This window comes from Engystomops pustulosus, chromosome 8 (genome assembly GCF_040894005.1).
Source record: "Engystomops pustulosus chromosome 8, aEngPut4.maternal, whole genome shotgun sequence".
In the NCBI taxonomy this organism is placed as follows: domain Eukaryota; kingdom Metazoa; phylum Chordata; class Amphibia; order Anura; family Leptodactylidae; genus Engystomops; species Engystomops pustulosus.
The window spans coordinates 119,203,972-119,228,845 of NC_092418.1; the positions used below are offsets into that span (position 1 = coordinate 119,203,972).

The following is a 24,874-nucleotide window of genomic DNA, read 5'->3' on the forward strand; positions in this document are numbered from 1 at the left end:
CAGTGCTAGCTGGCGCAGGGAGTCTCTTGTCGCCTGGATTGCGGGACGGAGGGCAGGTGGGAGAACGGTGCGGGCTGGCTGGCGGGAGCACGGTGCCGCCCCCTCGTACAGAAGGAGGCGCGCCGCCTGAGGGAGATTCTCAACTCACCTCATGGCAGGTGCGCCCCTGTCTCATTTTGCTTAATTTTAAAATGTAGAATTAACACAATTTACACTGAAAACTGAGATGTTGAACAAGACAGATTTTAGCTTTTTATAAAGAAATGTATAACATAGTTGTCATCTTAAACAACCTAGAAGACACCTGAATGGTATATACACAGACAACTTATATACAACAGGAGGGCAATAAACTAAAGCTGAGGCACGACAAGCCAGCGCTGGCTCTTATCTGCTCGTGGCCTCCAGGTCAGAGGTCGGGGTCAATCTCTGCAACAATTTATACTACAATTCTTTCCTTCCTCTTTCCCTTAAATCTATAAATTTTGTGAGTTTTCTGTATTATGGATAAGATCATGTCTGACGAGGAGAACTCGTATTCTCCAAAGCTCCACCATTAAACATACTCAGTCTCAGAAAGCCACGGACGGATTTCTCCGCTCTTCTCCTCTCTCTGCCCAACATGGGACAAGTCTCCACTACTTGTATAAAATATTATTATCATTAGAGATTTTATCAGCGTAATAATCACTGATCCTGTTATTCCCGGCAGATGCCATCGCCCAGAGCTCAGAGGAACATCTGATGTCTACAGATATCACAGCAGATGATTGTGAGATTACACAAGATACATATAAAAATGGTGACAGAAAAACGGATTTACCCTCCGCCCTTCCCAGCAATGACCCATCATCTGATCCTATTACATTGGGCTTCTGTTCTGATACATCCCAGACTAAGAGGAAGAAAAGAAGCCGCCAAAGAGGAGACGGACAACTAAGAGCTTCCGCTGGGCAGAAGACATTTTCATGTTCAGAATGTGTCAAATGTTTCAGGTTTAAATCATCACTTATTAGACATGAGAGAATTCACACGGGAGAGAAGCCATATCTATGTTTAGAATGTGGAAAAGGTTTTACAGAGAAAACAAATCTTTGTAAACATGAGAGAACTCACACAGGAGAGAAGCCATTTTCATGTTCAGAATGTAGAAAATCTTTTACTGTGAAATCAAGCCTTGTTATCCATCAGAGAATTCACACAGGGGAGAAGCCATTTTCATGTCACGAATGTGGTAAATGTTTTAGGTTGAAAGAAGATTTTTTAAACCATCAGAGAATTCACACAGGAGAGAAGCCATTTTCATGTTCAGAATGTGGAAAATATTTTACTGTGAAATCAAGCCTTGTTATCCATCAGAGAATTCACACAGGGGAGAAGCCATTTTCATGTCCCGAATGTGGTAAATGTTTTAAGTTGAAAGAAGATTTTGTAAACCATCAGAGAATTCACACAGGAGAGAAGCCATTTTCATGTCCCGAATGTGGTAAATGTTTTAGGTGGAAAAAAGATTTTGTAAACCATCAGAGAATTCACACAGGCGAGAAGCCATTTTCGTGTTCAGAATGTGGAAAATCTTTTACTGTGAAATCACGCCTTGTTATCCATCAGAGAATTCACACAGGAGAGAAGCCATTTTCATGTCCCGAATGTGGTAAAAGTTTTAGGTTGAAAGAAGATTTTGTAAACCATCAGAGAATTCACACAGGAGAGAAACCATTTTCATGTCCCGAATGTGGTAAATGTTTTAGGTTGAAAGGAGATTTTGTAAACCATCAGAGAATTCACACAGGAGAGAAGCCATTTTCATGTTCAGAATGTGGAAAATCTTTTATTGAAAAATCAAAACTTGTTAGGCATAAGAGAATTCACACAGGGGAGAAACCATTTTCATGTCCCGAATGTGGTAAAAGTTTTAGTTTTAAATATGAACTTGTATACCATCAGAGAATTCACACAGGGGAGAAGCCATTTTCATGTGTCATATGTGGTAAATGTTATTATATAAAGAAAAGTCTTGAATTCCATAAGAAAATTCACACAGGGGAGAAGCCATTTTCATGCTCTGAATGTGGGAAATGTTTTATTCAGAAATCAGAGCTTGTTAACCATCAGCGAACTCACACAGGGGAGAAGCCATTTTCATGTTCAGAGTGTGGGAAATGTTTTACTACTAAAGGAGAACTTGTAAACCATCAGAGAATTCACACAGGGGAGAAGCCATTTTCATGTTCAGAATGTGGGAAATGTTTTATTCTGAAATCAGGCCTTGTTAACCATCAGAGAATTCACACAGGGGAGAAGCCATTTTCATGTTCAGAATGTGGGAAATGTTTTATTCTGAAATCAGCCCTTGTTAACCATGAGAGAATTCACACAGGGGAGAAGCCATTTTCATGCTCTGAATGTGGGAAATGTTTTATTCTGAAATCAGCCCTTGTTAACCATCAGAGAATTCACACAGGGGAGAAGCCATTTTCATGCTCTGAATGTGGAAAATGTTTCGCTCACAAATCAAGTCTTGCTGCACATCATAGAATGCACACAGGGGAGAAGCCATATTTGTGTTCAGATTGTGGGAAATGCTTTGCTGAGAAAAGAAATCTGTTACAACACCAGAGAATTCACACAGCTTAAAAACCATTTTCATGTTCTTAAATATTTTATAGAAAATATACAGAATTTTAACATTGAGGGGGAAAAACATATATTTAGAATGTCACAAAAATGTAACTTTCATTTAGAGCTTTTTATACACAAGAGAAGCCACACAGGGGAGAAGCCACACAGGGGAGAAGCCATGCACTTCTTTCATGGTGACTGTGGTCCCAGCTGCTACAGGTTCCTACCCGGTAGTTTTAGGCTGATCTCTCACCTTCCTCAGGATCACGGATGCCCCACGAGTCATTTTGTATTTCATCCATATTTTAATAACTGGTCTGTAGGAGCCGGAGCTCTTAATGGTTGGTAAGAGATCAAATACTTGTTTATCTCAGCAGAATGCAAATAAATTTTATACAATCTGATTTCTGGATTTGATTTTTTGATGTTCTATCTCTCAATGTTCACATTAAAGGGGTTGTCTGGTTGTAGTGAGTGGATGGGGCGGCCCCTTCATATCTATGGGGCCGATGGAGATCGCTGAGTACGGCGCTCGGCAATCTCTGTCAGGAGAGGAATGGGGAGGGGGAAGGGTGGTGAGCACTTGTGCGATCAGCTGCTCTGCACATCTCGGGGGTACATCGGACCCCTGTTCTCATGATCGGTGGGGGTCCCATCACTGAGGCCCCACCAATCAGTAAATTAGGCTAAGGATAGGGCCTAACCGGACAACCCCTTTAACCTACCCTTAAGATTATAAACTGTATGTGTCTTTGTCAGTGGGCGACCACCCCCAGCCGCTGTATGTGTATATACTGTATATATGCATTTCAATAGATCACAAGCTCAACTATTGAGGAACAGAAAATGATGATTGATGCCACATTTCATTTTTGTAGTTTTTAATTAATTTTCTTACTTTTTAGGTTACAGCTTCCTCTATGTTCTGGGGACAGGAGGGGGATAATTTGGATATTTATGTGTGAATTCTGTGAGGGTATATAGTATATAGTATATAGCAAGGCCTTATCAGACGTGAACCTCACTCCAAGTAATCACTAAAAGAGCGACAATTCCCCTAATGGTGAAAGAACTTCCCTTATGTAAATGAAGGGAGTTGGTGCTGCTTTGAGGCTGAGTATTTTTGTCCTTTGTTATGGGATCATCATCCCCTCCCCCAATTAATAAGGCATCTTTGTAATGGAAACTTCATTTACAAGTGTTTACAAGGAGGAATGTGTAATTCAACATCCTGAACAATAGGAAAAGCAAATCCCTGCAGACGTGACGGCTCCCAGGGCCATGTGACTGCCATGTCCTGGAAATGACTTTCCGGAATAAGGGAATATCCAACTACAAAGGGGCTCATTTACTTACCTGGTCTGCGGATTTCACCGAAAGTGCATTGACTGATAAGAATGCCCTGTGCGGGGAGTCACTAAGATCCTGCGCCCGATATCCTGCATGTGTCACTTCCCCGCTCAGGTCCCCGGAGTTCACCTTCTTCTTCCTGGTGCATGTAAGTGCATTGTCCGTGTATAATGCGCTGTGCGGGGAGTCACTAATATCGTGCATCCAATATCCTGCATGTGTGGCTTCCCCGCTCAGGTCCCCAGAGTTCACCTTCTTCTTCCTGGTGCATGTAAGTGCATTGTCCGTGTATAATGTGCTGTGCGGGGAGTCACTAAGATCCTGCACCCGATATCCTGCATGTGTCACTTCCCCGCTCAGGTCCCTGGAGTTCACCTCCTTCTTCCTGGTGCATGTAAGTGCATTGTCCGTGTATAATGCGCTGTGCGGGGAGCCACTAAGATTGTGCGCCCGATATCCTGCATGTGTCGCTTCCCCGCTCAGGTCCCCGGAGTTCACCTTCTTCTTCCTGGTGCATGTAAGTGCATTGTCCGTGTATAATGCGCTGTGCGGGGAGCCACTAAGATCCTGCGCCCGATATCCTGCATGTGTCACTTCCCCGCTCAGGTCCCCGGAGTTCACCTTCTTCTTCCTGGTGCATGTAAGTGCATTATCCGTGTATAATGCGCTGTGCGGGGAGTCACTAAGATCGTGCTCCGATATCCTTCATGTGTCACTTCCCCGCTCAGGTCCCCAGAGTTTACCTTCTGTTTCCTGGTGCATCTAAGTGCATTGTCTTGCAAAACAATTTGCAAGTTAACCCCTTCACGCCGCGCGCCGCACTACTACAGCGTGCGCCGGGCCGGGCTGGCGGGCCGAGCCCTCTCCATAGCCGGTAAGTCTTTGCTGCATATTGCAGCAAAGGCTCACCGGAAACACCCGCGATTGGTGCTAGTACGTCGATCTTCCCGCGGATGATCGCTCTCCGATGACGTCACGGGGAATGGCGATCCGTTGCCATGACAGCTTCGGGTCTCATGAAGGCCCGAAGCTGTCTCGTTTTAACCCATTTATTACAATGTGCTATCAGCACACTGTAATGAATGAGGAGGAAAATCCCCATATACTGTAGTATGGCAGTATATGATAGGATCGATCAGACAACCTAGGGTTAATTTACCCTAGGGAGTCTGAAAAATAGTAAAAGTAAAAAAAGTTTAAAAAAAAATTATAATAAAAAAATCTAAAAATTCAAATCACCCCCCTTTCCCTAGAACTGATATAAATATAAATAAACAGTAAAAATCATAAACACTTTAGGTATCGCCGCCTCCGAATATGCCCGATCTATCAAAATATAATAATGTTTTTTTCACTGTGTTTAACCCCGTAATGGAAAATAGCGTCCAAAGTCGAAAATGGCATTTTTTTTGCCATTTTAAGAAATATAAAAAAATTAATAAAAAGTGATCAAAAGGTCGTTCAGTCCTAAAAATAATAGCAATGAAAACGCCATCAAAAGTCGCAAAAAAATGACACCACCCACAGCTCCGTAACGTCGCAAATGTGTTTTTTCACAATTTTCACTGCATTCGGAATTTTTTTCCCGCTTCCCAGTACACGACATGGAATATTAAATAGCGCCACTAAGAAGTGCAATTTGTTACACAGAAAATAAGCCGTCACAGAGCTCTATATGTGGAAAAATAAAAAAGTTATAGATTTTTGAATGTGGTGAGTGAAAAATGGAAGTGAAAAAACTAAAAAAGGTCAAGTCATTAAGGGGTTAAATCCCGCGCTCACACGTCAGACGGCACGCCCCCCAATATCTGTTGCATGGAGGCAGCGCAGCTGCGCCACAATCCAATCCCGTGCGACACATTCCCAGCACAAACACCTGATAAACACCTGCCGTGCAATCCCCAAAAATGGCGCAAAATCCAATGAAAGTGAGTGGCGCGAACCCTTAGTAAATAAGCCCCACAGTGTCAATATTCCATCAGATTTCTACAAATGACAATTATGAAACATCTAGAGACATTTATTCCTTGTGGAATTTCACTTGTAACTATCACAAGCCGTGATATTACAGACCATAGTAACCCTGTCCCGGGTTAAACCTGGGTAGAGTCTGACCCAGAGGTACTTAGTATTTGTATGTAATACACCTGTGAGTAGCTGATAGAAGCGGCTCCTCTGTTTCTCTCAGTGCACAGGATCAGCTTATTCCACAGTCAGGCTTTTCTGGTTGAAAGTTCTAGGTAACAGTTTAAGAGGTTTTACCAGCTGCACATTCACATTTCATGTAATGAATCTCCCGCTGCCCAATTGTACACAAACCGAAGGGGAAGTCAAATGGTTTTATTCAGTGAAAACCAGAAAAGTTTGGTCACAGTTCGGTCCTAGCAGTATCCACCCGTCTGTGGTGTGTAATCGTCTCTTAGCTGTCTCTGTACAGTATGGGATATAAGCAAAACAATAGTAGATAAAAACTACAATAGTGAAGCCACAGCTCAGCAGTTCCCAGTGTGATCCTTCTACAAAGAAACTGTCATGGCGGCTCTGGGAAAATGCCAAGACAGAAATAGAACAATAAGATGTAGTCCATGTACAGGTGGGACTCCAGCACCCAAAATTTTCAGTTAAAATGCAAAAATGTATTTGGCAGGGTTAAAAAAAACCACCTGTGTCATATGTGTCATGTATTTTTAGCTGTAAGAATCTGTGAGGGTTGTATGTTACTTCTGTGATGTATAAAGTTATTGGGGTTTATGGGAAATGGCAGAGAATAAGCGTCTGGATAGAATTGTTTGAGTAACACAACAAGTAGATTAGATGATGTAACAGACATGGGGGGGGGGGGGGTTGTGCACTTTCATTGTACAGCGCTGAGTTGTAGTAATAAATGTGCCGCAAACTGCGACTAAGCACAACCCACCTCTATAGGTGCAAAGATTTATTAAGTGTTGGACAAAGTGCAGCCGCGACACAAAAATACATACACGTGCACGATCCAAAGACAGAAAAACTGGCACAGACACAATGATATCTGATCTGGGGGAGTTAAGGAGATCGCACTGGTTTCAGACGCCATCTTGCGTACTGTCCGCCATTTTAGATACAGCGGACATGTTCGCTGACCATTGTCACACTAATGTCATGATTCAGCCATTTTTGTGTAACCTGCCTGTAAAGGTTTCTCCTTGGCAGATGTGAGAGATGATTGACCTTCGGTATGTTCTCCTTCTTATCATAAATGCTTTGGTTCTGGGGACATTCTCTGTACATTCTGTAGATAAACATGTCTGTGAACAAGGCCTATCACCCTTTACCGAGAATGTGCTGGTAAATTCATTATGGCCAATAGCATTACAGTATTCTTATCTCCTTCTTCACTCCCCTCAATTCTGCTTTTTCTGTTTTGATATATGACTGTGGTTTTTGAAATAAAGAGTGTGATGTGAGTGCAGTTAAAGGCAATGTCTGCGTCTTGGGTTTGTTCTCTCCTCCTGGTACCAGGACCCATGAAAGATTTAATTTGAAAATCACCATGCAATGGGGGGTATGAGACCCAGATAAAAATCTCTAACAGGGGGTAAATTGTCTTTAGAGGACAATATGGAAGCTGAGCTGTGGTGATGTATAAATATCAGATACATAGATTTATATTCATGAAAGTGTAAGATGTGACCGATACTCTCACAGAAACAATGGGAAAGGCCTAGAACCAGGGGAAGAGACAACAATAACCATCCCTTATACACATTCTCTAAGGTGGAGGATGGGAGTCACACAGAGACATTCGGCCTAGTAAACACTTGTAAATGAAGTTATTGAGCTCCATGAGAAAGACACATCCTGCTCACAGTTGTCTGAGGACGGGATGATAAACCCAGAACAAAGGAGAACAATGAAGGCGTCACAAGTGCTGGGCCCGGCTGATTAGGAAGTGGCACCGACGCCCTTCATTTACATGGAAGGAAGTTCTCTCACCATTAGGGTGGGACATCTCCCAGAGGGGCAGACCAGGGGGTATAAGAGACCCAAGCAGGACTCACATGAGGAGAACTTCTTGGAGGAAGAACCTGGAGGAGCTTGGACTGAGACCCTGACTGGACACGGAGCAGATCTATGTATGTATCTATAGACTGAATGGTGTGTAGATGTTTTACCAGGGGCTTTTCTTATAGAAATTCTTATTCTTCACCAGAAATTTATGTATCTCTGGATGGAAATATTTTACATGAGATATTGATGTCCATATTTATTTCCCCGTAGCAAAGTTTAACATGGATGGAAGTGACACTGAGGAGAAGATGATCCCCAAGGTGGAGGAAGAAGAGGCGGAGGAGGAGGAGGAGGAGGAGGGAGCCTGGGAAGGAGGACATGACGCTGGGGTCGGGGACCCCCAGGATGGTGAGTACTGATGGACTTATCATTCATTACTTTATAGAACTGATTCCTCTTCTGTTCTCCTTTCTTTCCTCTTCCCCAAAATGTGTCCTAGAACCTGATTGGTGATTGTGTTTTCAGGGTTATGAGCCAGATAATAGATCTGTAACAGTCTCTAGAGATTCCAGTGGCACCACTCCGTGTCTTGCAAAATATAAACTGTGTTCAAGTTCCTGAGATGGAGAAAAACATATGCGTGTAGGGGCCCAATCTGAATATGGTGGAGCTCCTGTCCTTAGGCACATAGATGGCACAGGCAATCGAGTAACGAGAAGTTAGAGAAATGGACGTCACTCACCGCTCTTCAATAGAGGTATAGGGGTGCAGGGATGTAGAGGTATAGGGGTGCAGGGATGTAGAGGTATAGGGGTGCCGGGATGTAGAGATATAGGGGTCAGGGATGTAGAGGGATAGGGGTGCAAGGATGTAGAGGTATAGGGGGCAGGGATGTAGAAGGATAGGGGTGCAGGGATGTAGATGGATAGGGGTGCAGGGATGTAGAGGTATAGGGGGCAGGGATGTAGAGGTGTAAGGGTGCAGGGATGTAGAGGTATTGGGGTGCAGGGATGCAGAGGTATTGGGGTGCAGGGATGTAGAGGTATAGGGGTGCAGGGATGTAGAGGTATAGGGGTGAGGGATGTAGAGGAATAGGGGTGCAGGGATGTAGAGGTATAGGGGTGCAAGGATGCAGAGGTATAGGGGGGCAGGGATGTAGAGGTATAAGGGTGCAGGGATGTAGAGGTATTGGGGTGCAGGGATGCAGAGGTATAGGGGGGCAGGGATGTAGAGGTATAGGGGTGCAGAGATGTAGAGGTATAGGGGTGCAGGGATGTAGAGGTATAGGGGTGCAGGGATGTAGAGGTATAGGGGCGCAGGGATGTAGGGGTATAGGGGCGCAGGGATGTAGAGGTATAGGGGGGCAGGTGCAGGGATGTAGAGGTATAGGGGTGCAAGGATGTAGAGGTATAGGGGTGCAGGGATGTAGAGGTATAGGGGTGCAGGGATGTAGAGGTATAAGGGTGCAGGGATGTAGAGGTATAGGGGTGCAGGGATGTAGAGGTATAGGGGTGCAGGGATGTAGAGGTATAACGGTGCAGGGATGTAGAGGTATTGGGGTGCAGGGATGCAGAGGTATAGGGGGGCAGGGATGTAGAGGTATAGGGGGGCAGGTGCAGGGATGTAGAGGTATAGGGGTGCAGGGATGTAGAGGTATAGGGGTGCAGGGATGTAGAGGTATAGGGGTGCAGGGATGTAGAGTTATTGGGGTGCAGTGATGTAGAGGTATAGGGGTGCAGGGATGTAGAGGTATAGGGGTGCAGGGATGTAGAGGTATTGGGGTGCAGGGATGTAGAGGTATAGGGGTGCAGGGATGTAGAGGTATAGGGGTGCAGGGATGTAGAGGTATAGGGGTGCAGGGATGTAGAGGTATAAGGGTGCAGGGATGTAGAGGTATAGGGGTGCAGGGATGTAGAGGTATAGGGGTGCAGGGGTGTAGGGGTGTAGTATAGGCTGACTAAGAACATACCTTGGGACATAAGGATAAATAAAAATGTAGAATTTACACAATTTACACTGAAAACTGAGATGTTGGACAAGACAGATTTTAGCTTTTTATAAAGAAATGTATAATATAGTCGTCATCAAAGGATCTTAAACAACCTAGAAGACACCTGACTGATATATACACAGACAACTTATATACAACAGGAGGGCAATAAACTAAAGCTGAGGCACGACAAGCCAGCGCTGGCTCTTATCTGCTCGTGGCCTCCAGGTCAGAGGTCGGGGTCAATCTCTGCAACAATTTATACTCCAATTCTTTCCTTCCTCTTTCCCTTAAATCTATAAATGTTGTGAGTTTTCTGTATTATGGATAAGATCATGTCTGACGAGGAGAACTCGTATTCTCCAAAGCTCCACCATCAAACATACTCAGTCTCAGAAAGCCACGGCCGGATTTCTCCGCTCTTCTCCTCTCTCTGCCCAACATGGGACAAGTCTCCACTACTTGTATAAAATATTATTATCATTAGAGATTTTATCAGCGTAATAATCACTGATCCTGTTATTCCCGGCAGGTGCCATCGCCCAGAGTTCAGAGGAACATCTGATGTCTACAGATATCACAGCAGATGATTGTGAGATTACACAAGATACATATAAAAATGGCGCCAGAAAAACGGATTTACCCTCCGCCCTTCCCAGCAATGACCCATCATCTGATCCTATTACATTGGGCTTCTGTTCTGATACATCCCAGACTAAGAGGAAGAAAAGAGGCCGCCAAAGAGGAGACGGACAACTAAGAGCTTCCACTGGGCAGAAGACATTTTCATGTTCAGATTGTGTCAAATGTTTCAAGTTTAAATCATTACTTATTAGACATGAGAGAACTCACACGGGAGAGAAGCCATATCTATGTTTAGTATGTGGGAAAGGTTTTAAAGAGAAAAGAAATCTTTATAAACATGAGAGAACTCACACGGGGGAGAAGCGACATTCATGTTTAGAATGTGGCAAAGGTTTTATAGATAAAAAAGATCTTTATAGACACCAGAGAATTCACACAGGGGAGAAGTCATTTTCATGCTCTGAATGCAGCAGATGTTTTCCCAGTAACGCACATCTTATACTACACCAAATGATTCACACAGGGGAGAAGCCATTTTCATGTTCAGAATGTGGTAAATGTTTTACTACTAAAAGAGAACTTGTAAGCCATCAGAGAACTCACACAGGAGAGAAGCCATTTTCATGTTCAGAATGTAGAAAATCTTTTACTGTGAAATCAAGCCTTGTTATCCATCAGAGAATTCACACAGGAGAGAAGCCATTTTCATGTCCCGAATGTGGTAAATGTTTTAGGTTGAAAGAAGATTTTGTAAACCATCAGAGAATTCACACAGGAGAGAAGCCATTTTCATGTCCCGAATGTGGTAAATGTTTCAGGTGGAAAAAAGATTTTGTAAACCATCAGAGAACTCACACAGGGGAAAAGCCATTTTCATGTTCAGAATGTGGAAAATCTTTTATTGCGAAATCAAGCCTTGTTAGCCATCAGAAAATTCACACAGGGGAGAAGCCATTTTCATGTCCCGAATGTTGTAAATGTTTTAGGATAAAATCAGAACTTGTATACCATCAGAGAATTCACACAGGGGAGAAGCCATTTTCATGTCCCGAATGTGGTAAATGTTTTAGGCTAAAATCAGAACTTTTATACCATCAGAGAATTCACACAGGGGAGAAGCCATTTTCATGCCCCGAATGTGGTAAAAGTTTTAGCTTGAAATATGAACTTGTAATACATCAGAGAATTCACACAGGAGAGAAGTCATTTTCATGTGTCATATGTGGTAAATGTTTTTCTATAAAGAAAAGTCTTGAATTCCATAAGAAAATTCACACAGGGGAGAAGCCGTTTTCATGTTCAGAATGTGGGAAATGTTTTATTCTGAAATCAGCCCTTGTTAACCATGAGAGAATTCACACAGGGGAGAAGCCATTTTCATGCTCTGAATGTGGAAAATGTTTCGCTCGCAAATCAAGTCTTGCTGCACATCGTAGAATGCACACAGGCGAGAAGCCATAGTTGTGTTCAGATTGTGGGAAATGCTTTGCTGAGAAAAGAAATCTGTTACAACACCAGAGAATTCACACAGCTGAAAAACCATTTTCATGTTCTTGATGATATTTAGAATGTCACAAAAATGCAACTTTCATTTAGAGCTTTTTATACAGAAGAGAAGCCACACTAGGGAGAAGCCACACAGGGGAGAAGCCATTTACTTCTTTCATGGTGACTGTGGTCCCAGCTGCTACAAGTTCCTACCCGGTAGTTTTAGGCTGATCTCTCACCTTCCTCAGGATCACGGATGCCCCACGAGTTGTGTATTTCATCCATATTTTAATAACTGGTCTGTAGGAGCCGGAGCTCTTAATGGTTGGTAGGAGATGAAATAGTTGTTTATCTCAGCAGAATGCAAATAAATTTTATACAATGTGATTTCTGGATTTGATTTTTTGATGTTCTATCTCTCAATGTTCAAACTAAAGGGGTGTCTGGTTGTAGTAAGTGGATGGGGCGGCCCCTTCATATCTATAGAGCTGATAGAGATCGCTGAGTACGGCGCTCGGCAATCTCCGTCAGCTCCATAGAGAGGAATGGGGGGGGGGGTGCACTTGTGCGATCAGCTGCTCCGCTCATCTCGGGGGTACATCAGACCCCTGTTCTCATGATCTGTGGGGGTCCCATCACTGAGGCCCCCACCAATCAGTAAATTAGGCTAAGCATAGGGCCTAACCGGACGACCCCTTTAACCTACCTTTAACATTATAGACTGCTTGTGTCTATACAAACGAACGGCACTCCAAAATAGTGGAATAATTCAAGTGGAGTTAATTCCCAAGCTGCTACGTTTCAGCTTCATCTAAAGCCTTTCTAAAGCGAGGCTTTCACCACTTGAATTATTCCACTATTTTGGAGCGCCGTTCGCTTTTGTTTTCCTATATTTGGAAGGACGTGGCTGTCCGGTTGTAGCGTGCACCCATCCTTTACTTTATTGCAGTGCCGCTAAGGAAATTTCTTCTTCTCCTTAACAGGTAGATTTCTGATGGTAGGTTTTACTTCTTTCAAATATATACATGTATTTACATCAATTCATTTTCATTTTCTTAAATCTTCTTATATATTATAACATTTTTTCGGCTAGTGTACGTACGTCCTAGTGAGTGTGCTATCACATGAATTTTGAAGATATAAAGAAATTCACCTCATTTGGCGTTCTAGTAGTTTTTTTCTTCGCAACACTCACATGTTTGGAGGCCCCAGGGCTGAGACTGCCTTGTCTCTGACTGTTGGACAGAGTGGTATCGTCCACCTGCTGTGACGTTTCGAGGGACACGTCTGAGGAAGGGGGCGTGTCCCTCGAAACGTCACAGCAGGTGGACGATACCACTCTGTCCAACAGTCAGAGACAAGGCAGTCTCAGCCCTGGGGCCTCCAAACATGTGAGTGTTGCGAAGAAAAAAACTACTAGAACGCCAAATGAGGTGAATTTCTTTATATCTTCAAAATTCATGTGATAGCACACTCACTAGGACGTACGTACACTAGCCGAAAAAATGTTATAATATATAAGAAGATTTAAGAAAATGAAAATGAATTGATGTAAATACATGTATATATTTGAAAGAAGTAAAACTTGATGAAACAAAAAAATGGTTTCAAATGGTTGATTTATAGGGCACTATTCATAGATGCGTTTATTTGGTGGACCAGGAGATCCCCGAAGCCCTAGACCTAAGATTCACTAAAATACCTCTGTATCTTATTATCAAATACGTCTGTCCCCTTTTCCCTATAGCCATTTCTTTAACTCCTTAATGACCAGGCTCTTTTTTTGTTTTTGTGTTTCCAATGTTTACTCCCCACCTTAAAAAAAATGTATAATTTTTTTTTTTATTCTTCCATGTATAAAGCTGAGTGGCGTCTTTTTTTTTTTTTTTTTTTTTGCATAATAAATTGAACTTCGTGGTAACGGAGCCCATACCTATAACCTCTGGATTGTACAGAGAGGAGATGTAATTACTTACCACTACAACTATTAAAGGGGTTATCCGGGTTTAAATTTTTTTTTATGGCCGGGCTGGGGAGGGCTAGTTAAACATAATAAACATGGACTTACCCCCTCCAGCGCCGCCGATGTCCCGCGCCGCGGTCACTTCGATCCGTGCCCCTGTAAACAAACAGGGGCACGGAAGCCGCGCACAGGGAGCTTCCGGTCCGCGATGTGGACGGCTCCTCCCATGCGTCCCTATCTCTCAGCGTTGTAAGCGCTGGGAGATGGTGCGCATGGGAGCTTCCGGCCGGCCGGAAGCTCCCTGTGCGCCGGTGTAATGAAACCGGCGCACGGAGAAGACGGGCCGCGGCGCGGGACATCGGCAGCACCGGAGGAGGTAAGTAGATGTTTATTATGTTTAAATAGCCCTCCCCAGCCCGGACATAAAAAAATGTTTAAACCCGGATAACCCCTTAAAGCCATAAATGATCCCATATAGAAATATATATCATTCTTGTCCGGAATGCGAAAGAAGTTTTACACTAAAATCAGAGCTTTAGATCTGAGAATTCATTCAGGAAACCGATGTATTTTATAGATTTTGTGTTCAGAATGTGGCAGACATAAGAGAATTTAACATTTTATAAATAAATGTATTATAATCTCTAATAATAACAGTAATAACATTTGATCTACTCGCTTTTCTGTGGCCCTTTTCCTCTCCACAGATGTCTTTACCCAGAGCTCAGAGGAGTAGCTGATATATTCCGAGATTCAGATCACAGAAGATGGATATTATGAGCGCCTGGAACATCCTAATGGACGGACCAGAGAGAAGACCTTTTCTTGTTCAGAATGTAGTAAATGTTATAAATATAAATCAGAACTCGTTAGACACGAGAGAATTCACACAGGGGAGAAGCCATATTCATGTTCAAAGTGTGGCAAATGCTTTACCAACAAATCACATCTTGTCTTACACTTGAGAACTCACACAGGGGAGAAGCCATTTTCATGCTCAGAATGTGACAGGTGTTTTTCCCAGAAAACTCATCTTGTAACCCACCAAAGAATTCACACAGGGGAGAAGCCATACTTGTGTTTAGAATGTGGGAAAAGTTTCACTCTGAAATCCGATCTCCTAAAACACCAATGACGGCACACGGGGGAGAAACCGTTTTCCTGTTCAGAATGTGGGAAATGTTTTATAGAGAAGATTTATCTTATAAGACATGAGAGAAGCCACACAGAGAAGTCATTTTCATGTTTAGAATGTAAGAAATGTTTTGCTCAGAAAACTCGTATTGTAAACGATCAGAGGATTTACCCGGGAATGACGTTTTCATGTTCAAAATGTGGCAATGTTTTTATAGAGACAAATTGATCTTTTAGTTAAGGCCTGAGAGAAGCCACACGGGGAGAAGCCATTTTCATGTTCAGAATAGAGAGAAATCCCAGAATAGCCCTTTGTGGCCGGGGGTCATTGGAGACTAAGAGTCCAGGTCAATCTTTGCTGTTCTTCTTTAAATAAAGATTCCTTGGGAACGGCTTTACATATCAGAACCATCCTTACTTTTTTTCATGACATGTGAGACGTTAAATGAAATCATCCACAAGTATTTAGTGGTTGTAACCCAAGCACACTTGCACTTTGGTGTACCCCCACGCTACCACCTGCCCCCGATACCGTTCTTTAGAATATATACAATTTATGAAATAAGCTTAAAATACTGTTACTGTATATACTCGTGTATAAGCCGAGTTTTTCAGCACAAAAATAGTGCTGGAAAACCTCACCTCGGCTTATACACGAGTCAATTAAAAAATTTACTTACATACTCACCCTCTGGCGCAACGAGCATCGGGGATTCGGCGGGCAGGCTTTGGGCTACGCGGGGCTGGCAGGCTGTAGGCTACGCGGGGCTGGCAGGCTCTATACTACAGGGGCTAGCAGGCTGTATGCTACGCGGGGCTGGCAGGCTGTATGCTACGCGGAGCTGGCTGGCTCTATATATACTACGAGGAGGTGGCAGGCTGTATGCTATGCGGGGCTGGCTGGCTGTATGCTACGCGGGGCTGGCTGGCTGTATATATACTACGAGGAGGTGGCAGGCTGTATGCTACACGGGGCTGGCTGGCTGTATATATATACTACGAGGAGGTGGCAGGCTGGCTGTATGCTACGCGGGGCTGCCTGGCTGTATGCTACGCGGGGCTGGCAGGCTGTATATATACTACGAGGAGCTGGCTGTATACTACATGGGGGCTGGCTGGCTGTATAATACATGGGGGCTGGCTGGCTGTATACTACAGGGGGCTGGCAGGCTGTATACTGGGAGACTGTGACCAATGCATTTCCCACCCTCGGCTTATACTCGAGTCAATAGGTTTTTTTGGTGGTAAAATTAGGGGTTACTCGGCTTATACTAGAGTATATATAGTTTTGTTTTTTTACTTATGTTACCATATATTTCCATGGGACGACACAATGGCTCAGATCTATCATTAGTGATGCAGTAAGGCACCACATGCACCAGCACGGCTTCTCCACTCAGCAGTGGATTAGGAACCTACTTCATCAGGTCCAAATAACTAAAACAATTACAAATGGTAATGTAACTGAGGTGTAAAGTACATATACAAAAAAATCCTATAAAATATGAGATATAAATACATAGGGGGAGATTTATCACAAGCGTCTGAGGTAAAACTATTCTAGTTGCCCACGGCAACCAATCAAAGCTCAGCATTAAGTTTATATAAAGCCGTGGGAAAATCAAAGCTGAGCTCTGTAACATCTCCTATTGCCGAATTTATGGGTGACAGGTCCTCTTTAAGGTATTTAAGAAGTGTCAGCAACACATTTGTGCTGCACTATTCTGCACTGAAGGGGGCGCTCCTGTGCACAGACAGACCATGCCACACATTTATCATGCAAAGTCTGACAGAATTGTGCTGCACGCCCCATGGTAGAAATGCACCAAAAAAATGTTGTTGACCTCTGTCGGAGCAGCGCAGGAGGGGTCAGATTCCAGAAGTCCTGAATCCTGCGCCCCCTGCACTATACACAGGACACTGCATATATATTTTTGATGAATGTAACAATACTATAGATTACACACAGACGTGAGCGGTGGGAGAGGGGTAACTGGTGACATCCCTGCCTCTCCATGTGCCCAGCCATTAAAGTATCAGAACCTTCTACAATAACTTGTGGCTCCTTCCTTGCGTTCATCATTCAATCAGCAGCCATTTTCATGCAGGACGTTGCCCCCTGTCACATATAAAAACAGGTGAAGCAGATCCTTGAAGCAGTAGACACCGAAACAATGAAATGGCCACAGCCCGGAGTCCTGATCTAAACCCAATAGAAAAGCCCTGGAAAGTCCTTGGTGACAAAGTTCTGGCCAAGAAACCCACAACAGTCACAGAACTGAGGGAGAGACTGGAAGAAGAGACGAGCACATCCCAGCAGTGATCAGTGATGTCTTGTGGCCGGACTGAAGTCCTGTGGCCGGGGCTGGGGTCCTGCGGCCGGGGCTGAGGTCCTGCGGCCGGTGCAGAGGTCCTGAGGCCGGGGCTGAGGTCCTGAGGCCGGGGCTGAGGTCCTGAGGCCGGGGCTGAGGTCCTGAGGCCGGGGCTGAGGTCCTGGGGCCGGGGCTGAGGTCCTGTGGCTGGTGCAGAGGTCCTGTGACTGGTGCACCAGTTGATGAAAATCAGATAATATATTTAGACAGTCTCATGATTTGATGATTATTTATTTATATAGCGCACACAGATAACGCAGCGCTGCACAGACCAGTCCCTGTCCCCAATGGGGCTCACAATCTAATCAATCTACCAGGATTATTTGGAGTGTGAATTGGACAGGGCGAATTGGAAAATTCCCAATATCATTCCCCCCAACATGCAACATCAACACATTCGGTGGACCCCATCTACGAAAACACTCCTGCAGCTTAGGCCACACTCTGCTCCACGTTAGGCCACGAAAACCCAACCAGTGCACACTCACCTGATCTGGGATTAAACCCAATGACCTACCACAAAGCCGGAGCTTAGCCTTCCTCTGCCCAGTACACGAAAGAATTGCCAAAAACCCACACAACACATTTTCCTGCCCCTGAGAAATATAAACAGTATTTCAACAGCAACATTCAAACCCAAAATTATAGAAGAAGCAAAAATACATATGAGGGCGGGAGATCCAGCATCCAAAAAATGTCAGTGAAGAATCGCTGTTAAGACATAGTAGAATATTTTAATTTTCTTCTCTTTAAAAAATAAACACGGTGAAGAACATGGAGACACAAAAAACAACCAAAACAAAAGGAGACAAAAATTTTTTTGGATGCTGGATCTCCCGCCCTCATATGTATTTTTGCTTCTTCTATAATAATGTTTATACTGGATTTCCAGGCAGTTAAAGGGACTTTCCGTGCACCCGGCCGAAATTCACATTGAGACAACTGCAGCCTTCAGAGGGGTGAGCCGTTACCATATTTTTCTCTTTTTTGTTTATTCAAACCCAAAACCTCCCCCCTAACTACCCTTTCCCACTTCTGTTACTCCAACAGTCCTGGCCTGACAAAAGATTTGAACCGCTGTGACTCCCATCTGCCAATTCTCATAATCTCCTCCTTCCTCATTCCCCCCCTTGCCGCCTCTATGGCTGCCCCAATCCTAAAGGAATGAGAGCTTTATTCCCCCGGGCATAATTCAATCTGAGCCAAACATCCCCTAAAAACTGCAAGAAACTGAAACTTGGAAAGGGCAGAACAATCCTCGTGTACTAGTAAAGATCTGCCCTCTTGCCACCGTACATCCAGAAAGGCCTCATACACCGGGCAAAAATTACATCCCACCAATCTATGTAATTTTAAGAACCCCTTCCCCTTTCTATCTGTCTTTGACCCAAACAACCAAATATGCATAGCCTCATTCACCTTCTTAACATGTCTGACCTGCACTCCCCCTTCACTCTTCCGATTACTGCTAACCAACTCCCCTATGCGAAAAGCCCCCCAAAAATGCCCAAGAATACGCTAACCGAAACAACAAAACCTCATAACTTGACCTACAAACTGCCCCCAACTCTTGCATTATTTTACCCAACAACTCAAAAGACACAGGTCTTCTGCCGTCCTGTCTGACCCTTGCTTTACAAAATCCTTAGTTGCTTGTCTTATCAAAAAAGCTTGTGTCGAGTCTTCACCCCCCAGCAATTTAAACAAAAAGGATAGCGCTGCCAGATTCTTATGTATCACTGACCCCGACACCCCTCCATCAAACAGTAACGCCATAAAGCAGAACAATTGATCGCCCTTTGCTCACCCAAAGCCACCCATTCATCTGTGAACAAAAACCAACTCTTCCAAACCTTTCTGTACGCTTCCCAGGTAGCCGGGGACAACGATCGCCGAATCCAATGAAGAAACCTTACCAAACTTAATCCCCTGACATTGCAATGGTTCTCTCGCTGCCTCTGGCACCAGACTCCGAAATCTGTCTAACTGTAGACGAGACAATGCATCGGCAATGTTATTGTCCACATCTGGGACATGCACAGCCTTAAACATTGGGGCAGATTTACTTACCTGGTCCATTCACGATCCAGCGGCGGGTTCTCCGACGCTGATTCGTGTCTTCCGGCTATTCACTAAGGTAGTGTGCCCGATGTCCACCAGGTTTCGCTGCTGCGCTGAAGTCCGCCGAGGTCCGCCAAAGTTCACCAAGCTATGCTGGGTGCAGGTAAGTGCGTGTCAAGCGACACATTTTTTAAAAAAAATACGGAGGTTTTTACGAATCCGACGGGTTTTCCGATGGCCACGCCCCTGAATTTCCGTCGCACGCATGCCGGCACCGATGCGCCACAATCCGATCTTGTGCGCCAAAAACCCAGGGCAATTCAACGCAAAACGGTAATTTTAGGCCAACCCGACGTAAAAACGCGAATTGGGCTCTTAGTAAATTACCCCCATTATGTTCCACCTTAAACATAATAACACCAAATGTTGTAGCAATTTTATCACTGGTGAAGATGAGGCTGACTGTTTGTTGATGACGTCCACCACCGCCATATTGTCTCAGTGGAATACCACACACTTGTTACCCAGCTGTGTACCCCACAATTCAACTGACACAATGATGGGAAACAACTGCAGCAGGCAGAGGTTTTTTGTGAATCCTGACTCCACTCAGCTCCCTGGCCAGCTGCCCACACTCCATTTCCCTTGAAAAAACGCCCCAAAGCCCACCGAACCTGCAGCATCTGTGAATAAATCTAGTGCTATGCTAGACACTGGTTCCTCCATCCACAGGGTCTTGCCGTTGTAACTTACAAGAAAATTATCCCAAACCCGCAAATCATTCCTATGTTTCCGCTTTAATCTAATCAGGAATTCCCGCCGTCTTACCCCCGTCGTCGCCTGCGCCAGTCTCCTACAGAAAACCCTCCCCATTGGCATGATACGACAAGCAAAATTTTATTTTCCCAACAATGACTGTAACTTTTTGAAAGATATTTTTGTCTTAACAATCGCTTCCTGTACTCTTATTCGCAAATCCTCCAACCGACACTCCATCGTCATTGAATCTATCTCAATTCCCAAAAAACACAAACAAGTGACAGGGCCCTCCGTTTTGTCTTTTGCTAGAGGTACCCCAAATTTATGGAACACGTATTCCAGCGTCTGCAGCAACACCCAACACCCCCATCCCTTACTCGGGCCCACACACAGGAAATCGTCTAAGTAGTGAATCACCCTCTGTGACCCCGACTCTTGCCTAATCACTAGAGATGAGCGAGCACTAAAATGCTCGGGTACTCGTTATTCGAGACAAACTTTTCCCGATGCTCGAGTGCTCGTCTCGAATAATGAGCCCCATTGAAGTCAATGGGAGACTCGAGCATTTTTCAAGGGGGCCAAGGCTCTGCACGGGAAGCTTGGCCAAACACCTGGGAACCTCAGAAAAGGATGGAAACACCACAGAAATGGACAGGAAACAGCAGGGGCAGCATGCATGGATGCCTCTGAGGCTGCCTAATCGCACCATTATGCCAAAACTATGGGCAACAGCATGGCGATGACAGAGTGACCGAATGAGGCTAGATAGCATCTAAAACATCCAATAATTGACCCTTACACTATAGGGGACGGCATGCAGAGGCAGCGGCAGCAGCGGCAGGCTAGAGAGTGTCATGGCGACATACCCTAAATGGACTCAGGTTTCACCAAAGGAGGTGAGCAAGAAGCACTGAAATGATTTCCTATGTGAACAAAAGGTTGATGGTATATTTAGTCGATAACACAGCATGGTGGCAACATAGTGACCAAGTTCCATAACGTATCTGGTGAAACACCCGAAAAATGAGCCTGACACAGCTCGTTTGATAAAGGGACGACATGTGGAGGCAGCCATGGAGACGACTTCCATGATTAAGAGTGACTACTGGGGCATCCATATTGCGCTGCTATGATTGCAACTTCAGGTCTTCAGCATGGTGACAGATGGGCCGAGTTCCATTATGTATCTGGTGAAACACCTGAAAATTCTGCCTGACACAGCTCGTTTGATAAGGGGATGATGTGCTGCATATCCTCTCGTGCTCCAGCGTCTGGGGTATAGAGAGTTGAAAGTTGCGCATGGAGACATTGGTGGACGCTGTGGAGGATCGTGGAGGCAAAATGGACAGGAAACAGCAGGGGCAGCATGCATGGATGCCTCTGAGGCTGCCTAATCTTGGGATGGAGCTGGCGGTCCGCTGCCAGGCGAGCTTGTCCAAGCCCCTGTCTCTCGGCTCCTCCCCACCCAAAATGGGCTTGGGGGCCAGAAGTGTTTACTTTGAAAAAATTATAATTTTCAAAGCAGGCCGGGTCGTTTGAATATTTCACATAGGAATAATGGAATAGCATAGTGGTTCTATTTTTAATATTTTTTTCGGAAATGGTTCCATGATTAAGAGCGACAGTATGGGGCATCCATATTGCGCTGCTATGATTGCAACTTCAGGTCTCCAGCATGGCGGCGACAGATGGGCCGAGTTCCACTATGTATCTGGTGAAACACCTGAAAATTCTGCCTGACACAGCTCGTTTGATAAGGGGACGATGTATGGAGGCAGTGAAGTAGTAGTAGATTAAAGGTGCTGCAGCATAGTTTTAACTGCAGCACCTTTAATCTACTACTAGTTCACTGCCTCCATAATAATAATAATAATAATCTTTATTTATATAGCGCCATCATATTCCGTAGCGCTTTACAAATCATAGGAAACAAATACAAATGTAATGTAACAGAGCACAACATTTGTATGGAACAACAGGAGTGAGGTCCCTGCTCGCCAGAGCTTACGGTTTATGAAGATGATGGGGTAACACAAGGTAAAAGAATTTTTAATGGTCAAGCCATTCTTCTTAGGGAATAGAACAAAATATAATAAATGGAATTGCTGTCGCTTGAACCACTCAGCCGTCATCTTATATACCAGGTCCAGGGTGAATGGGACTGCAGAGAAGTCTGGTGCCTGTTGGTTGCTGGATAACAGATGGGAGGACGACACAGGACGGGTTAGTAGAAGAGTTAAAACTTCATGCAGTTAATGAGTGTTATAGGCTTGCCTAAAGAAATGGGTTTTAAGAGCACGTTTGAAACTTTGGAGGTTAGGTATTAGTCTGATAGTCCGGGGCAGAGCATTCCATAGAATTGGTGCAGCTCTAGAGAAGTCTTGGAGACGCGAGTGGGAGGTCCGCACTAGAGTAGAGGTTAATCTAAGATCACTGGCGGATCTAAGAGCACGGGTTGGGCGATATACTGAGATAAGAGAGGAGAGGAAGGGGGGTGCAACATTATACAGAGCTTTATGGATGAGGGTTATTATTTTAAACTGTATTCGAAAGGAGACTGGCAGCCAGTGCAGCGACTGGCATGAACTGTAGGCATACATGGTCCCCTTATCAAACGAGCTGTGTCAGGCAGAATTTTGGGTTGTTTTCATGGCTTCCACAACAAACTTGTTAACTTTGTCGCCACCCTGCTGTGTAATCCACAAAATATACTGGCAAACTTTTATCATGTACCGATATTATTTGAGCGCTTCTTGCTCACCTCCTTTGGTTCCTCTCTGCCACCCATTGGTTTGAAGCCTGAGTCCATTTAGGGTATGTCGCCATGCCACTCTCTAGCCTGCCGCTGCTGCCGCTGCCTCTGCATGCCGTACCCTATAGTGTCAGGGTCAATTATTGGATGTTTTAGATGCTATCTAGCTTCATTCTGTCACTCTGTCATGGCCATGCTGTTGCCCATAATTTTGGCATAATGGTGCATTTAAGCAGCCTCAGAGGCATGCATGCATGCTGCCCCTGCTGTTTCCTGTCCATTTCCGTGGTGTTTCCATCCTTTTCTGAGGTTCCCAGGTGTTTGGCCAAGCTTCCCTGTGCAGAGCCTTGGTCCCCTTGAAAAATGCTCGAGTCTCCCATTGACTTCAATGGGGTTCGTTATTCGAGACGAGCACTCGAGCATCGGGAAAAGTTCGTCTCGAATAACGAGTACCCGAGCATTTTAGTGCTCGCTCATCTCTACTGTGCACCATAATAATAACTGTGCTCTATAATAATAACTGTGCTCCATAATAATAACTGTGCTCTATAATAATAACTGTGCCCCATAATAATAACTGTGCTCTATAATAATAACTGTGCTCCATAATAATAACTGTGCTCCATAATAATAACTGTGCTCTATAATAATAACTGAGCTCTATAATAATAACTGTGCTCTATAATAATAACTGTGCTCCATAATAATAACTGTGCACCATAATAATAACTGTGCTCCATAATAATAACTGTGCACTATAATAATAATTGTGCTCCATAATAATAACTGTGCTCTATTATAATAACTGTGCTCCATTATAATAATTGTGCTCTATAATAATAACTGTGCTCCATAATAATAACTGTGCTCTATTATAATAACTGTGCTCCATTATAATAATTGTGCTCTATAATAATAACTGTGTTCCATAATAATAACCTTGCACCATAATAATAACTGTGCTCCATAATAATAACTGTGCTCCATAATAATAACTGTGCATTATAATAATAACTGTGCTCCATAATAATAACTGTGCACTATAATAATAATTGTACTCCATAATAATAACTGTGCACTATAATAATAACTGTGCTCCATTATAATAATTGTGCTCTATAATAATAACTGTGCTCTATAATAATAACTGTGCTCCATAATAATAACTGTGCACTATAATAATAAATGTGCACCTTAATAATAACTGTGCACCATAATAATAACTATGATCTATAATAATAACTGTGCTCCATAATAATAACTGTGCTCCATAATAATAACTGTGCTCTATAATAATAACTGTGCTCCATAATAATAACTGTGTTCCATAATAACAACTGTGCTCCATAATAATAACTGTGCTCCATAATAATAGCTGTGCACCATAATAATAACTGTGCACTATAATAATAACTGTGCACTATAATAATAACTGTGTTCCATAATAATAACTTTGCACCATAATAATAACTGTGCTCCATAATAATAACTGTGCCCCATAATAATAACTGTGCACTATAATAATAATTGTGCTCTATAATAATAACTGTGCTCTATAATAATAACTGTGCTCCATAATAATAACTGTGCACTATAATAATAAATGTGCACCTTAATAATAACTGTGCACCATAATAATAACTGTGATCTATAATAATAACTGTGCTCCATAATAATAACTGTGCTCCATAATAATAACTGTGCTCTATAATAATAACTGTGCTCCATAATAATAACTGTGTTCCATAATAACAACTGTGCTCCATAATAATAACTGTGCTCTATAATAATAACTGTGCTCCATTATAATA

General features: G+C 43.6%; 3 protein-coding genes across 3 annotated transcripts in view; 2 read left to right on the plus strand and 1 right to left on the minus strand.

Annotated features, from left to right (window-relative positions):
* Positions 1-2,637, plus strand: part of LOC140075537 (uncharacterized) — a 30,415-nt gene extending 27,778 nt beyond the window's left edge. Inside the window, exons 4-5 of the mRNA XM_072121617.1 lie at positions 713-1,667; positions 1,752-2,637. Coding sequence (XP_071977718.1) covers positions 713-1,667; positions 1,752-2,637 — 1,841 coding nt within the window. The remainder of the gene's footprint in view (positions 1-712; positions 1,668-1,751) is intronic.
* LOC140075962 (uncharacterized) overlaps positions 1-24,874 on the minus strand; it is a 795,288-nt gene that overhangs the window by 86,887 nt on the left and 683,527 nt on the right.
* LOC140075538 (uncharacterized) lies at positions 7,925-12,236 on the plus strand. Its single transcript, XM_072121619.1, has 2 exons — positions 7,925-8,084; positions 10,482-12,236. Exons 1-2 carry the CDS (start codon positions 7,925-7,927, stop codon positions 11,993-11,995), a joined length of 1,674 nt encoding a protein of 557 aa, XP_071977720.1. The 3' UTR covers positions 11,996-12,236.